This window comes from Macrobrachium rosenbergii, chromosome 12 (genome assembly GCF_040412425.1).
Source record: "Macrobrachium rosenbergii isolate ZJJX-2024 chromosome 12, ASM4041242v1, whole genome shotgun sequence".
Lineage (NCBI taxonomy): Eukaryota > Metazoa > Arthropoda > Malacostraca > Decapoda > Palaemonidae > Macrobrachium > Macrobrachium rosenbergii.
Window position 1 is genome coordinate 4,010,451 of NC_089752.1, and position 13,525 is coordinate 4,023,975.

At 37.3% G+C, this 13,525-nt stretch overlaps 1 protein-coding gene across 2 annotated transcripts; it reads right to left on the reverse strand.

The window, feature by feature from the left end:
• Positions 1 to 1,318: 1,318 nt before the first annotated feature.
• On the reverse strand, positions 1,319 to 10,879 carry LOC136844338 (oplophorus-luciferin 2-monooxygenase non-catalytic subunit-like). 2 transcript variants are annotated; one of them, XM_067113339.1, is made up of 7 exons: positions 10,717 to 10,879; positions 9,549 to 9,688; positions 7,720 to 7,923; positions 6,254 to 6,445; positions 2,246 to 2,435; positions 1,749 to 1,871; positions 1,319 to 1,596 (listed from the first exon to the last, which is right to left on the reverse strand). In XM_067113339.1, the coding sequence occupies exons 1-7, from the start codon at positions 10,865 to 10,867 to the stop codon at positions 1,466 to 1,468; spliced, it is 1,131 nt and encodes a 376-aa protein (XP_066969440.1). In that variant the 5' UTR covers positions 10,868 to 10,879; the 3' UTR covers positions 1,319 to 1,465. The 2 variants fall into 2 exon arrangements, with proteins under 2 accessions (XP_066969440.1, XP_066969441.1); XM_067113340.1 differs by having other exon boundaries at positions 10,729 to 10,865.
• Between the last annotated feature and the right edge of the window lie 2,646 nt (positions 10,880 to 13,525).

Sequence of the window (13,525 nt, forward strand, 5' to 3'; positions counted from 1 at the left end):
CTTACTCCACTTATAGGCTCAGAAAATTTATTTGTAAACAAACACACATTTGTTTGACACGTATGCAAGGCTAGGAATTGGTAGCAGTCATGACAGATGAGCTAACATTAACATTACCATTACCATAACCAATGTCTAGTAATTATAGCCCATTCACGAACTCTGCCTATAAAAATAACATTACTTGTCGACCTAGCTAAAATTCCCCTTCCACGTGTAGACGAGGCCACATATGAATAGGAGCTATTTTGGATTTTGCAATTTTTACTCACGAGGGAAGCATCGAACGTGACCTCTGGAGGATTTTCCGAGATTCAGAGAAAGAACATTCCTTTTGACCTTTCGCGCTGAATTAAGCTAAATGTATGAAATAACTTTTTTCTTTCCTTTTCCTCAGTATCTTCAAGACGCTTCCTCGTTACTTAAGATTAGAGCCCCGGGGGGTAAAACTTGACAACAGAGGGAATTTGGAAACAAAGTAGAGCCTAAGTTTAACTCGCTTTTTCTAAGAGGGTTTGTGGACTTTCCTCGCGAGTTTATTTTTGCCAATTACTTGTTTCCTATATTTCACATGATTCTAAACTCTCTCACTAGAAATGGTGAGAATATGAGATCCTGGAATATGCATCAAATAATCTTTATAATTTTCTCTCTCTCTCTCTCTCTCTCTCTCTCTCTCTCTCTCTCTCTCTCTCTCTCTATCTCTATATATATATATATATATATATATATATATATATATATATATATATATATATATATATATATATATATATATATATATATATATATATATATATATATATATATATATATATATGCTCTCGTGATTTTTAAAAAGGCCTTGCTGTGACAATGATGATTCTTTCATCTTCGTTTATTACATATCTTACATGCCCCTGATATATTGGTGATGTGGTTCTTTACTGATTAATTATTTAATCTCACGACATCTAAATTCGCTTTTATATTTTTCTCTCCGCTCTGTGTTTTCCAAGAGAAATTATTGTTCTTGCTTTAGTTCAACAGTCGTATCGCTGCCATTTAGGTAGGGTAGTCATATAATTGTGTGCACTATGTAGTAGTAATAATAATAATAATAATAATAATAATAATAATAATAATAATAATAATAATAATAATAATAATAATAATAAAAACATTCACCAGGTAATAATAATAATAATAATAATAATAATAATAATAATAATAATAATAATAATAATAATAATAATAATAATAATAATAACTTTCACCAGGTAATAAAAAAAAACATAAAAGCATCAAAGACGATTCTAAGCAAATACCAGAACACTGATATATGACTGTTTATCTATTTCGTTATATAATTCAGTCAATCATCTCTACATTTCAGTCTATTTTCCTTTATTTCAGGTTGACTCTTTATCATCTAGTATGTCATTTAACAGGAAGGCCATAAGGTCGTTATTCAGCCAAACAAAACTTAGCATTCCCAGCCGGAAATGTCAACGTCTGCCAGTTCCTGGCCATCGCACGTTCCAGACCGGACGTTACTCAGGAGGGTGGCATTACTCAGTAACCAGTACATTTCACAGTCACATACCAAAGGGTTACCTAGGAATACAGACATGATATGAACAGGTGTACATATTTATGTATATGTGAGCGTTGTTGTGTATACGTACATGCACAGATGGGTAAATTTCGTGTGTATGCATGAAGGGTGTTCATAAATCTCAATATCGAATCTCAACAAAATGACTCACCGGCAAACTCGATTCCTCCCCAACCGTCGAGCATTCGACTCATGAGAGGCATGAAAACTTCTTCTCTCAGATTCGTCAGGAGATTGTGGTCCAGAAACAGCAAAAGCCGAGTGCTGGTTATTCCTGAAGAAAAGGAAAAAAATATATTACAAAACAATGATATGGTAAACAAGAATGATTGCAAGACAAACCAAGGAACACATTGGAAAATAATAGGAAAGGAGAAAGTTACAAAGAAATCAAGTAAAACTATGACAAAAGAAGAGGATTGGTTACGAGAGATAAACAAAACAGAAGTCGTAACAACACGGTGATTATACGGCAGTAAAACGCAAAATAAATTAATGACAAAAACATTTTTAAAAGGACAATTCATAAAATTTCCAATGTTACGTTATGAAGAAAGTTTGCGGCCTCAACGAATCAAGATATACCATTAGATTTATACACAGCATCTTATCACAGAACCATTGAGTTATATAAAAACGTGGCCATACCGGTAATGGCATCCGGCTGAATACTGGCTATGGAATTGTTGGAGAGGTAAAGGTACTCAAAGTTGGGAGAGTTGAGGAAAAATTGCCCTTCCACAAGATTTCCAAGTCGGTTGTCGCTCAAATGCAGCTCCTCTAATTTTTCCAAGGGCATGAAGGAATCCTCTGGAAAGCTTTCGATATAAGGACTCACCTGTAATGAAGGAAGGCATATGGGTTTTTCAAACAGTTAAAACTTCCTCATCTCTCAACGGATTGTAGTCAATCAAATGGCATGAGGAAAATAATTCTACATGGGAAAAATGGGGTGGAATTACTTTTGCTTTGTCAACTTATTTTATTCCTTATTATGCGTCGAAAAACTAGCGCCATCTTCCAATATTTCCACCCATGTGATATGACCTTTACTGACATTGTTTTATTGTCATATCTTTTTTAATGGTAAAAGTCGGTCAATAAATGAAAAAGTAGTAGTGGTTTTGTCAGAAGCTTACAAACTTTTGAGAAAACACTCTCTCAAGGTCTCGAATAATGCAGTCGGAGAGATTCCAAACTATTATGCCTAGAAACTTCATTTTTAATGAGGCTAAAGACATCTCTAAAAAAAAAACACTATAAAAACTTCATTAGTCTGCATGTAAACATTCTTTACCTTGTTCAAGTTTGAATTTCATAAACGCAAACTTGTAATTAGTGGGCAGTACAATGCACCAACAGCTTTATGGAAAAAAAATGTTTAAACACTTCACCAAGAGCGCTAAAATTTTGTATGCAAATATAAATTCCATTGTAAAACCAACTAGGCTATATACATTTATTAAAATAAAAAAATCAACTTCGGCTTCTGACGGTTAATTTTACATCAGTGGGTATCACAAGGACAAATTTTCATTCCTCACGAATGATGAGGCCCTTTCCTGAGACCTAACAGATATTTTTCCCAACTAGGCGTGCTGCTGAGATCTTACTGGGCCACCTCACCAAAGTCGCTTGATGGCTCAGTGGTCAAAAGTCACTATGTATCGTTGTTTTCAAAGAAGGCAGCGGTTCGAATCCCGTTGGTGACGAAGTATTTATCAATTACAATTCCCAAAATCGGTGTCTGCCACTACAATTCTCTTACGCTTCCTTATTAACTCGGGGATGTACTGTCAACCTGCAACAGGGAGCTTTCAGTCTCAAGTGATACATGGACTGTCTCCTTACTTTATGTTGTATACCTAAGTGCCTGGAAGTTCCACATCCAAAGTTTCCGTTGTTTTCGTTCATTATTGCGAAATGCACAACTCACAAATCTCAGCTTGACACATGACTCAGATCGCCCCTCGAAATCCTTGCACACTCAGCCTCCACTGTCTCTGCCTTCCCCTCAACGTTCACGGTTAACCCTCTTATCTCTTTTCATTGTTCTATACCTTGAACAAGCTTTGTAGGGATTAATGCACCATAAGTTTCAATTTCAAGTCCAATGTAGACATCAGTCACTGACCGAACCCCCCCAACCCCAATTAGAAAATAACGACCTGTAGTTAACCACAAACCGTCAAAAGAAACATCAATGTTTAGGAACCCATTCCTACTCGGGAACCTGCTCAGAGTTGCATGATGAGATCCAAGGCACTGATATATAAAAACAAATTCGGAAGCAAAAATTTCAACATTCATGGATCCTACGTGATTTTTTACTTGGTAATACTGCGGTTTAGACAATAACTGTATAACTAAACTTGCACATACTTTGTGGTAACCAGCGTACTCGTTATCATCTTGAAAACTCAAAACTAAGTTCATGTTTGTTAATTAAATTTTTCTCTTTGCCCAAGACATGCAGGGGAAAAACCGACAATAAACTCGCATATCACACCTCGCTTTCAAGACTGTATTCCCAAACGTTTGAATAGTTTCGAGTTTTAATTTCCTCGTGCACATTATTGTTACCATATACATCTGAATAAAAAATAAATTAAAGTCTATTTAAAGTTATCTTAATTAGACCTATGATTTCGTAAGCTTTGGAATACACTTTTATTCTTATATATAAGAGGCCGTGTATCCCCGATCACGTGCAAGTTACTATGAGACATTTTTGGCAGATTTACTTCCTAAGCTCAAAAGAAGCATAGCAACGCCTGGTACTACTAGCCAAAGATTGTCATCTTTGTTCACTGGAGAGGATTGACAAAAAAAAAATGCTTTCCATTATAATACCTTCAGCTAACTGACAGAAAAAAAATATATGATTAGCATTGCATACTAACGGAGAATTACATAATATATTCTAAGAGAACAATTTTCCTTGAGTCGGATGGAACAAAACAGTTTTGAGTTGAGGAAATGCGCTAGGCCTAGGTTACCGTGATCTTGCCATATGTACACAAAACGAGCAACTTCCTTTGTATTACTTGGTAAAATACATACATATCATTCAACTGAGGAAAGCAGGATGTCGGTCTATGACAGAAACAGTTCTACCCATGTAACAGCATGCACACCATTTGGTGTAACTGTTGGCGGCTGGGCTTAAGACTTATGCCTGTAAAAATCTTCCGTGGAACAGCACCTTACGAGAGATATTTCATCGGTATCTCTCAGATAATGAAAAAAGGACGATAACTGGAAAACAACAAAAGCATTGAGTGGGGAAAGGGAATATAAGGGAAAGCGGAGCACTAACTATTGAAGCGACATACGACTAAAAGGGACTGAGTGAACTTTATTTACTTACCTAAAGAGGCCCAACTATTCCGTTCACATGACCTACCCAAGGTTACGCATATGCACACAGTGATCTTCATCATTTCCACGTTTTAAGTAGGCTCTAGTCTTTGGGAAATGTTCATAATTACTTATTTCACCTATTTTGTGTGACTTGGTCCAATTTGCGTTCAAATATGTCGAAAATATATCAGAGCGTTAAAGAATGAAAATGTGTATCCGAAGCGCATTTCACTAATTGGACTTAGCCTACAAAGACATTTTTTGAGTCTCTCAAGTCGACAGAATTATTACCAGACATATCAAATAATTACATGAAATACAACGATATTATACGGACAAGATGCATTTTGCCAACCATTCATCAAGCTGCAGGCTACTGTACTCTGTGCAGTCTCACTTACAGTCTCGAGATTGAAAACGAAAGACATTGAAAAAAGGTTCTCTGCTCCAGTTAGCACGCAGCACTTACCTTTGCTCTGGCTAGCCTTTGTGTCTTCGATCTCATAAGCATTATGTACTGCAATATTGAAGGCAATAATTGCCAAGAACTCGCAAAAACTTGGAAAAAATCACCATGATCTCATAGCTGAGCTCAGGACATGGATTGTTTACTCAATCTGAATAGAAAACGGATCAGAGTTTCTACCATGATAGAAAACGATAAATTGCTGGAAACATCAGGGTAACTATAGAAAATATTTTCACTTTAAGCTAGAGCGAAAAATCGCACATTTTTAGCTTGGAGCAACGAAATATCGCATATTTGGGGTATAAAATGGGTATTTTGATAACGATAAAACATTATTTCAATAATAAAATTATTTAAAACTTATATATAAATATTAAACCGTTGAAAAATGTAAAATCAATAAACAGAAATTTGTACCTTAACCTCTCTGACCAATACTTTTGTTACTTGTTATGACCGGTGATCTGTTACCTGGTTTCATTTAATAAATAGAAAATAGACAGCATAAAATGTGTGCAAACATTTCTTTTTCTTGAAACCCCGGGCTGGGCCAGTTAAGAATATTTTCTGAAATATTTTGCATCTTGTTATGTTGGATCAAACAAATTTACACTTTATATTTCATTAACGTAAAAGATGAAATCATGTGATATCTGTTAGGGTTCTGCGCGACCATTGTCATTACTGAAATCAGTTTCATCATGGAAGATTTAAAAATTATAAAACATATCCAACTAAGCTTCGCTCTTGTAATTAAAATCAACGAAAATTATCATTACTGACGCAATTATAGAATCCTACACACAAGTCTCGATGAATCTTACATTAATGATGCGCAGATTCGGTGCTCCTTCGAACGACTCTCTACTAAAAGTCACTATAGGATTCGCCCAGAGACTGATGTCCTCCAGTGACTCGGAGATCAGAGTTGGAAAGACTGTGAAGAGATTGTGTTCCAGGTGGACCCTCCATAATTTGGGATACTCGTTTAGGGTTGACCAGGGGAAACTGTCGTCCTGAAAAACAAACAATAATTTGAATATGCTCTGAGCTCGGTGTTACTTAACACAGGATTATTGTGAGTAACGTAATATAGGCCTAACTTATCATGGCTGCAGAATTCACACGTAGGGCATTGGTACTGGACATTCGTAATAAGAAGCGTCCCAGAGACTTGGTAGTAGACCTAGCTCAGAGTGGCGTAGTACTAGCCTTCTGATGTGTTGCGCCTGTTGCTTACGAGGTCACTCGATGAATCTAGGTATTGTTACCTCCTGAGTATTCAAATCCTTGGCGACGAAATCACCTTTTCCGCTTTTCATTCGTGTAAGATTTAGATACGAGTAACCAGACTACCAACTCTAGCCGTGCGTTGAATATGAGCCTATTTGAGGGTTTTCTTAAAAGAAGAACTGCCGCTTTATATTGACTGGGAAGCCTTTCACAAGCGGATAGAAGCTTCACTTAATTTCAGTTGAAATTTTGAGTGCAACGATAAATAGAAAAACATATAATATCTTTCAATATATCAACTTAAATAAGTGTACCTCAAACAAAGGTAGGAAAATTTATCAGTACTCTATTGCAAATAAGTGACTATCGTCGAATGAACCTAATAAAATAACGCTATATATCTCTACCATGAATATGAGGAAAATAAAATATATTATTCTCTTGGTTGGAATGAGTACAGGGGTCCACCTTGGGATTTTATCCCTTGCACAACATATCGCACTTAAGACCAGCCACTGGGCAAGGTCCAACATTGGCATGAAGCTCTTTAATCTAAACCAGTGATTCTCAAATTGGGTGCCGTGGCACCCTGGGGTGCCACAGACAGTGCCTACGGGTGCCGCAAGATTGTCATGAATTTTGTCTTGGCCAGATCATCTCAATGAACATTTGTAAAAAAAAAAAAAAAGTTTGCAGAAGTCTGCATGTAATCATTATCAGTGCGTTCTAATATTAATATTATATATATATTATATATATATATATATATATATATATATATATATATTGTACTGTATATATGATTTTATTGTACTGTGAGTAGTTTGAGCTAATCATTTTATTCATTCAATAAGAAGTGAATTCATGCGATATGGTGGGATGGTGAAGAAGGGGCGCCACGGTCATGATTACATTAGTCAGGGTGTCATCAATAAAAAAAAAAGCCTGGGAACCACTGATCTAAACCAAACAATCAACCAGCAAGCTAGTCGGTCTGTCTTTTCTTAAACGTGTCACCTGAACCTGCAAACAGATGAATATAGAAAGTTCCGCTCACGGTGAGCTGATTCGAGTAGAGCTCCAAGGTATCCATGTTCGGTTTAGAGGCTCGGAAAGCTTCCGGGTGGACGGAGCTGATGTTGCAATCGTTCAGGTGTACCTCGTCGAATTGAACATCGTTAAACAAGTCCGCCGGGAGGTCCCCAAGGGGAGATCCGGACAAGCTGATCCTCCAGAACCTCTTCTCGGGGAAGAATGCCGTCTGAAAAAAAAAAAAAGAAAAGACAAACGAAAATTAAATGGAACGTAATACAAACAAACGATGTAGTTGACTGCACTGAGTCTAGGGCAGTGGTTCTCAAAACCTGGGGGCGCCCTCCCCTAGGGGTGCGTCAGCAATTTCCAAAGGGGGCGCGAGCCATAGGGAAAAAATAAAAATTCTCTCATTATATTCGTTATTCTCTTAGCAAGAGTCGCTAAGAAGCAGTGTCGAGTATCTCACTAATTCATTCCCAAAAGAATAAAAACACCCCTTCTCTTTCTTTTTTTTTTTTTTTCCTGTAAATCTGGAAGGGATTTTTACTCATAGATGCAAGGGGGTCGTGGAGGGAAGGACCAACCCTTAGAGGGGGCGTGGTAATAAAAAGGTTATGAACCATTGGTCTAGAGGTTCACACCAGGCCTCTCAAAACCTTTTACGGCTCACCACCGTTATTGGCTGCCTTGCTGTGATGAGGCCCGCTGAATATAAACCACCTAATCATTCACTCTGCACGGTAGAAAATTTATTAACCTTAGGAAAAAAAATCAGAGCATTCCACATACACAAGCACGTATGTCTGGGGCTCATTTGAACATCTGAATATTCACTGTCTAGTTTTCTTCTACAAAGGAAGTATTTCTTGCACTACAGAGTATCTGGAGCACTTTCAAATAATTGTCTCCCTCAGCACAGCGCATACACACACACATATATATATTGTATATATAAAATACATATTTATACATGTGTACGTGTGTGTGGTGTATGCATACAATCGTGTGTCCGTGTTTATGGTCTATTTAAACTGTAACCTCAACGAAAATAACTAATACACATAGCACAAAATCCTGCAATCAGCGGCGTGAACGTATCATAATCGTGCAATATCTTTTATCAGTTTACATGTTGTTGTTTCCCATGAATCTGAAAACAGACAGATGTCTGAAGGAGCGATAAGACGATAATGTTTCCAATAACATCGAAAATAAACCCAAGCGCGCACTATATAAATCGAAATGATATGAAAGGTCAAATTCCTATTCCCGTTTTCACAGGGAGACAGTTTCGCATATTTGGAAAATTTTTTTAGCAGAGATATATAATTAGTTTTTTGTACCTCAAATAAATATCCCCACCGATAGCACATCGTAACCACATTACAAATACTGTAGCTTTGACCTTTAACTCGCAGGAACTCTAGAGAATCTAGAATGTTATTGTTTTCTTTTTGTAACTCTTATGGTACTCCACCAACCTAATTTTTTTAGTAGACCCATTTCATCAAGGAGTACGCCCCATAGGGGTTAGCGCTATCAGCGCACTTCATGCGGGGCACTGTAGGTATTATTTAAGGTTCTTAACAGCGTCCCCTCTGCCCCAAGCTGCAACCCCCTTTCATTCCTACTACTGTAACTCCGTTCATATCCTCTTTCTTCCATCTTACATTCAATCCTCTCCTAACAATTATTTCAGCATTATTCTCAGCGCTGAATGACCTTCATTCCTACCCGGCCTAAATTTTATATTCCAATTCTGATTCCAATCAAGGAATGTTTCTGTGTGTGTGTGTGTGTGTGTGTGTGAGAGAGAGAGAGAGAGAGAGAGAGAGAGAGAGAGAATCTTACCTCAAATATACGTTTCAAGTGTTCGACGCTCTCGATATTTCGGCAACTGAGATCAGGCTCCCAAAGATCTTCGTCCCACTGACAGGTACAAGGGTAGATTTCAGAAGCCAGCGGGCACAGATTTAGTTCCGGGGAGCCATCTGGAGTGGGCAAATTCATGGTTATAACTTAATTGCAACGAATAGTACTCATTTTCGTCATAATACATTTTATCCCGCACTTTCTCACCGAGCGAGAGACTTCTGGAGACCCAGCTAAATACAGGTATTAATTTAGTTTTTAATCGTACAATACACAAATGTCTGTTCTTTTTAGGTTATTTCAGTAGTGATATAGGGTATCCGTATTAGGGAAACTCTGGTATACTTGTAACTTTTAATACCTCACACTTTAAGTAAAAACAAGATATGAAATGTAAAAGGGAAATTTTAGATTAATATTTCCAATAGTAAACAAATTATCCTGAAATTACCTACTCTCTCTCTCTCTCTCTCTCTCTCTCTCTCTCTCTCATCTCTTTTCTCTCTCGCATCTGTTTTCCCTATCCTACAAGTGAAAACTAAATCCCAACCTCATCACTGTTTTCATTTCATAACAAGTAAAAAACGCGCCGAAGTTTCTTCGGCGCAATCGAGTTTTCTGTACAGCCACTACAGCGTATAATCAAGGCCACCGAAAATACATCTATCTTTCGGTGGTCTCGGTATTATACTGTATGAGCGCGGCCCATGAAACTTTTAACCACGGCCCGATGGCGGTTTCATCCTATATCGTTGCCAGACGCACGATTACACCAACTTTAACCTTAAATAAAAATTAAAATTACTGAGGTTAGAGGGGCTGCAATTTGCAGCGTTTGATGACTGAAGGTGGATGATCATCATAACCAATTTGCTCTCTCTTCAGCCTCAGTGGGTTTTTAAGATCTGAGAAGGACAGAAAAGTACGACAGAAAAAAGTGCGGACGGACACACAAAGCCTACACAACAGTTTCTTTTTACAGAAAACTAAAAATGGAAGCATGACAACAAAAACAACAGCAACAAAACAGATATGCGGCGTAAATTGTAAAACAAGTAGAAAGTTAAAACAGAAATCCAGCGATTAATATAACGTCAATAACGAAGGCAGCGTTGACCATACAAAAAAAAAAAAAAGCGAATCTTACTCCTCACAGGACCTGATCCTACGGCATCGGAGGAGGAGGCGGCAACAGCAGCAATGACGAATCCCCAAAATATCTTCCGCGGGAAAACACGACACTTCATCGTTAATATCTTTGGCCCGTCTCTCGATTTGCAAAGTGAATCTCTAGACATATCAGTCGTCGTGCAACTCGGCTATTTAAATATCTTCATAGTTTTTTTTTTTCGGATGAGATATGGATGTAGTTCCATAACAGAGTTTTTGTTTGTAAGATAAAGATGGTCGTCGATATTTTCTCAGTGAATTCTATTTGTAAGCATGGCCCAAGCATGGGGGGAGGGGAGGTACTACTATCCCGGGGCCCGGCAGTCTGGGGCGCCCGTGACAGCAGCTTATTTATTTTAACTTCTCTTTTTAGAGAATAATCAGAATCAAAGGATGAAGGATGTTCAAGGAGCCATTCTCCCCTAACAATATTATTATTATTATTATATTAATATTATTATTTTTTTTTTTCATTTTTTATAACTGAGGATCAACTATATCTTCAGTACTTCCACTTACTCTTGCAATAAATTCATACAAACTAATTGAGTCTGATATATTCCTAATATTCAATTTAAGCTTGTAGTTGGACACTTTTGAATTATGTAAGGCCTGGGATGGAGGCGATGGTGTAAGGCTCCCAGGGGTAGGGGAGAGTACGGGAGGGGCCCAGTTGTTATGCAAGTACCGGAGCATGAAAGGGAGATGCTTAGGCCCTGCTTGCAAGGTCTGGGAATTCCATTTGTTTATTGCACCAGATAACGGATCTGTATCGGCGTGAGAATCTCTCCCAAGTGTCCCCGTTTTCTCTCCGTTTTCTATCTTCTTGGTTTTTTTTAAGGCGCAAGTTAATGCTTCCGAGGTTAGGCCCACCTTTTTCACCTTCCGGTTTTTAACCCCCTCCAGCCTGGCCCGGATAATGGCATCAAGTTTTTGTCACTTTGTTAGTGAAGTTTTAGGTGAGTTGATGGAGCCTCAGTATATTTTATTATATAATGTCTGAGCATGCGGGCACAAAATAAAATTTTGAAGTCTATTATCCTGGAATTCTTTACAGGATGACACAGGGAATACTTAACTCCAGGACTTCAGATTCATTCATTTAATAACAGCATACGATGAAACCATACTCCGGTCATGTTCTATGAAAAATGACTCCATATTTAGAATTGTTTAAAGACTGGGCCATCCACAGTCATATTAATACGTTAACTCCATTATTTCATACTGGAAAACTCCTGGTGAGAAACCCGTGTTTGAGCTAAAGAAATCTTACTCCGACAGAATCCTTGGAACTCTTTTTTTTTTTTTTTTTTTTTTTTTGAGGGGGGGTGAGGGGCGGGTATCCTGTGCCAACGTGGTGCATTCTGAGTCAGGAAATATAATCCTGTAGGTTTTTTTTTTTATTTCGCCTTAAGCAAAGTGGGTCAATCCTCCAACCTAGTTTTTTAATAGGCTGCTATAAAAAAAATGACCTAGAGATCTATTCGGGTTGTAATTTGTTTCTTTTTCAATAAACCATGCAATGACCTTTTAACGTCTCGTGAACTTTTCCAGAGAATTTTAGAGAGCTTCTAATCTCCTGAGATGCTGGATTATTTCTGGTTAGAAACTTCCACAGTGTGGTGGTAAAAACTTTCGAACGAGCCAAGATTTTCTTTAGCTTCAGCACCAATACAAACTGGGGCAGGTTTCCCTCAAGAGCGTAGTTTCCCATCTTTCCTCATTGTTTTTTTTTTTTTTTTTTGCGTGTTTGTTTATGTATCTGTGACTTAATACAAGTCAGGTCCACCCTTCCTCAATAGTTTTTTTATGTTTGCGTATGAATCAGTGACTCAACACAGATCAGATTTTTAAAAACGAGATCTCGTGTGATCTGTAAGCTAAAGATAATCAGAAAAAAAGATTATATTCTGTTTATCACATCATCAATAACAACCATATCTGTTGTCCTCTTTCACTGAACCCTTTTCTTCTTCTTCATAATGATACCACCTGAGTTCTTAAAGGTTCTCCCGGCAGTTGAAAAAGAAAACGTTAACGGAAGTTACAGAATTCTGTAGATGTTGATAGTTCTTGAGAACCAGATTATATAGATAATTACCGAATAGAACAAAACCTTTGCCCTAGTCTCATTATATATTATATATATATATATATATATATATATATATATGTATATATGTATGTATATATATTTATGTGTGTATGCATCCTTAGGCGCATACGTATACAGACAATCAGTTCATTTTTAACAAAGATAACCAAATGTTACATTCAAATTATACTGCAGTGCATAACTCAATTTATGGATAAAGTTGCGTGATAATTACAGCAATACATTTCTTTGATATTATTCAATATATATAGCTTATGTCCGGGTCATTGCCTTGGTTTTATGACGAAAGCTCTCTTCGTCTTCATAACTTTGCCAATTAAGAATCTAGTTACTTCGCGTTACGAGGATTTAGGGTCCTCTCTCTCTCTCTCTCTCTCTCTGTTGTTAGCAGAGGCCGGCTTTAAGAAGTAGTAACTTTGAGTCTGAGCATATTTTTCCGCTATGTTAAACATATATTCTCTCTCTTCTCTCTCTTTCCTCTCTCTGTCGACTTAAATGACGTTAACAAAGCACTCAATCTGAGGAAACATCACTATATATGGAGATCTATTAAACTGACTGCCTCTCTCTCTCTCTCTCTCTCTCTCTCTACTGCTTTTAAGCTTTAACTTTAAATTTGAGAAAAATTTTTTTCCCTGTATGTACCGATCCATGAAAGCGATTTTAT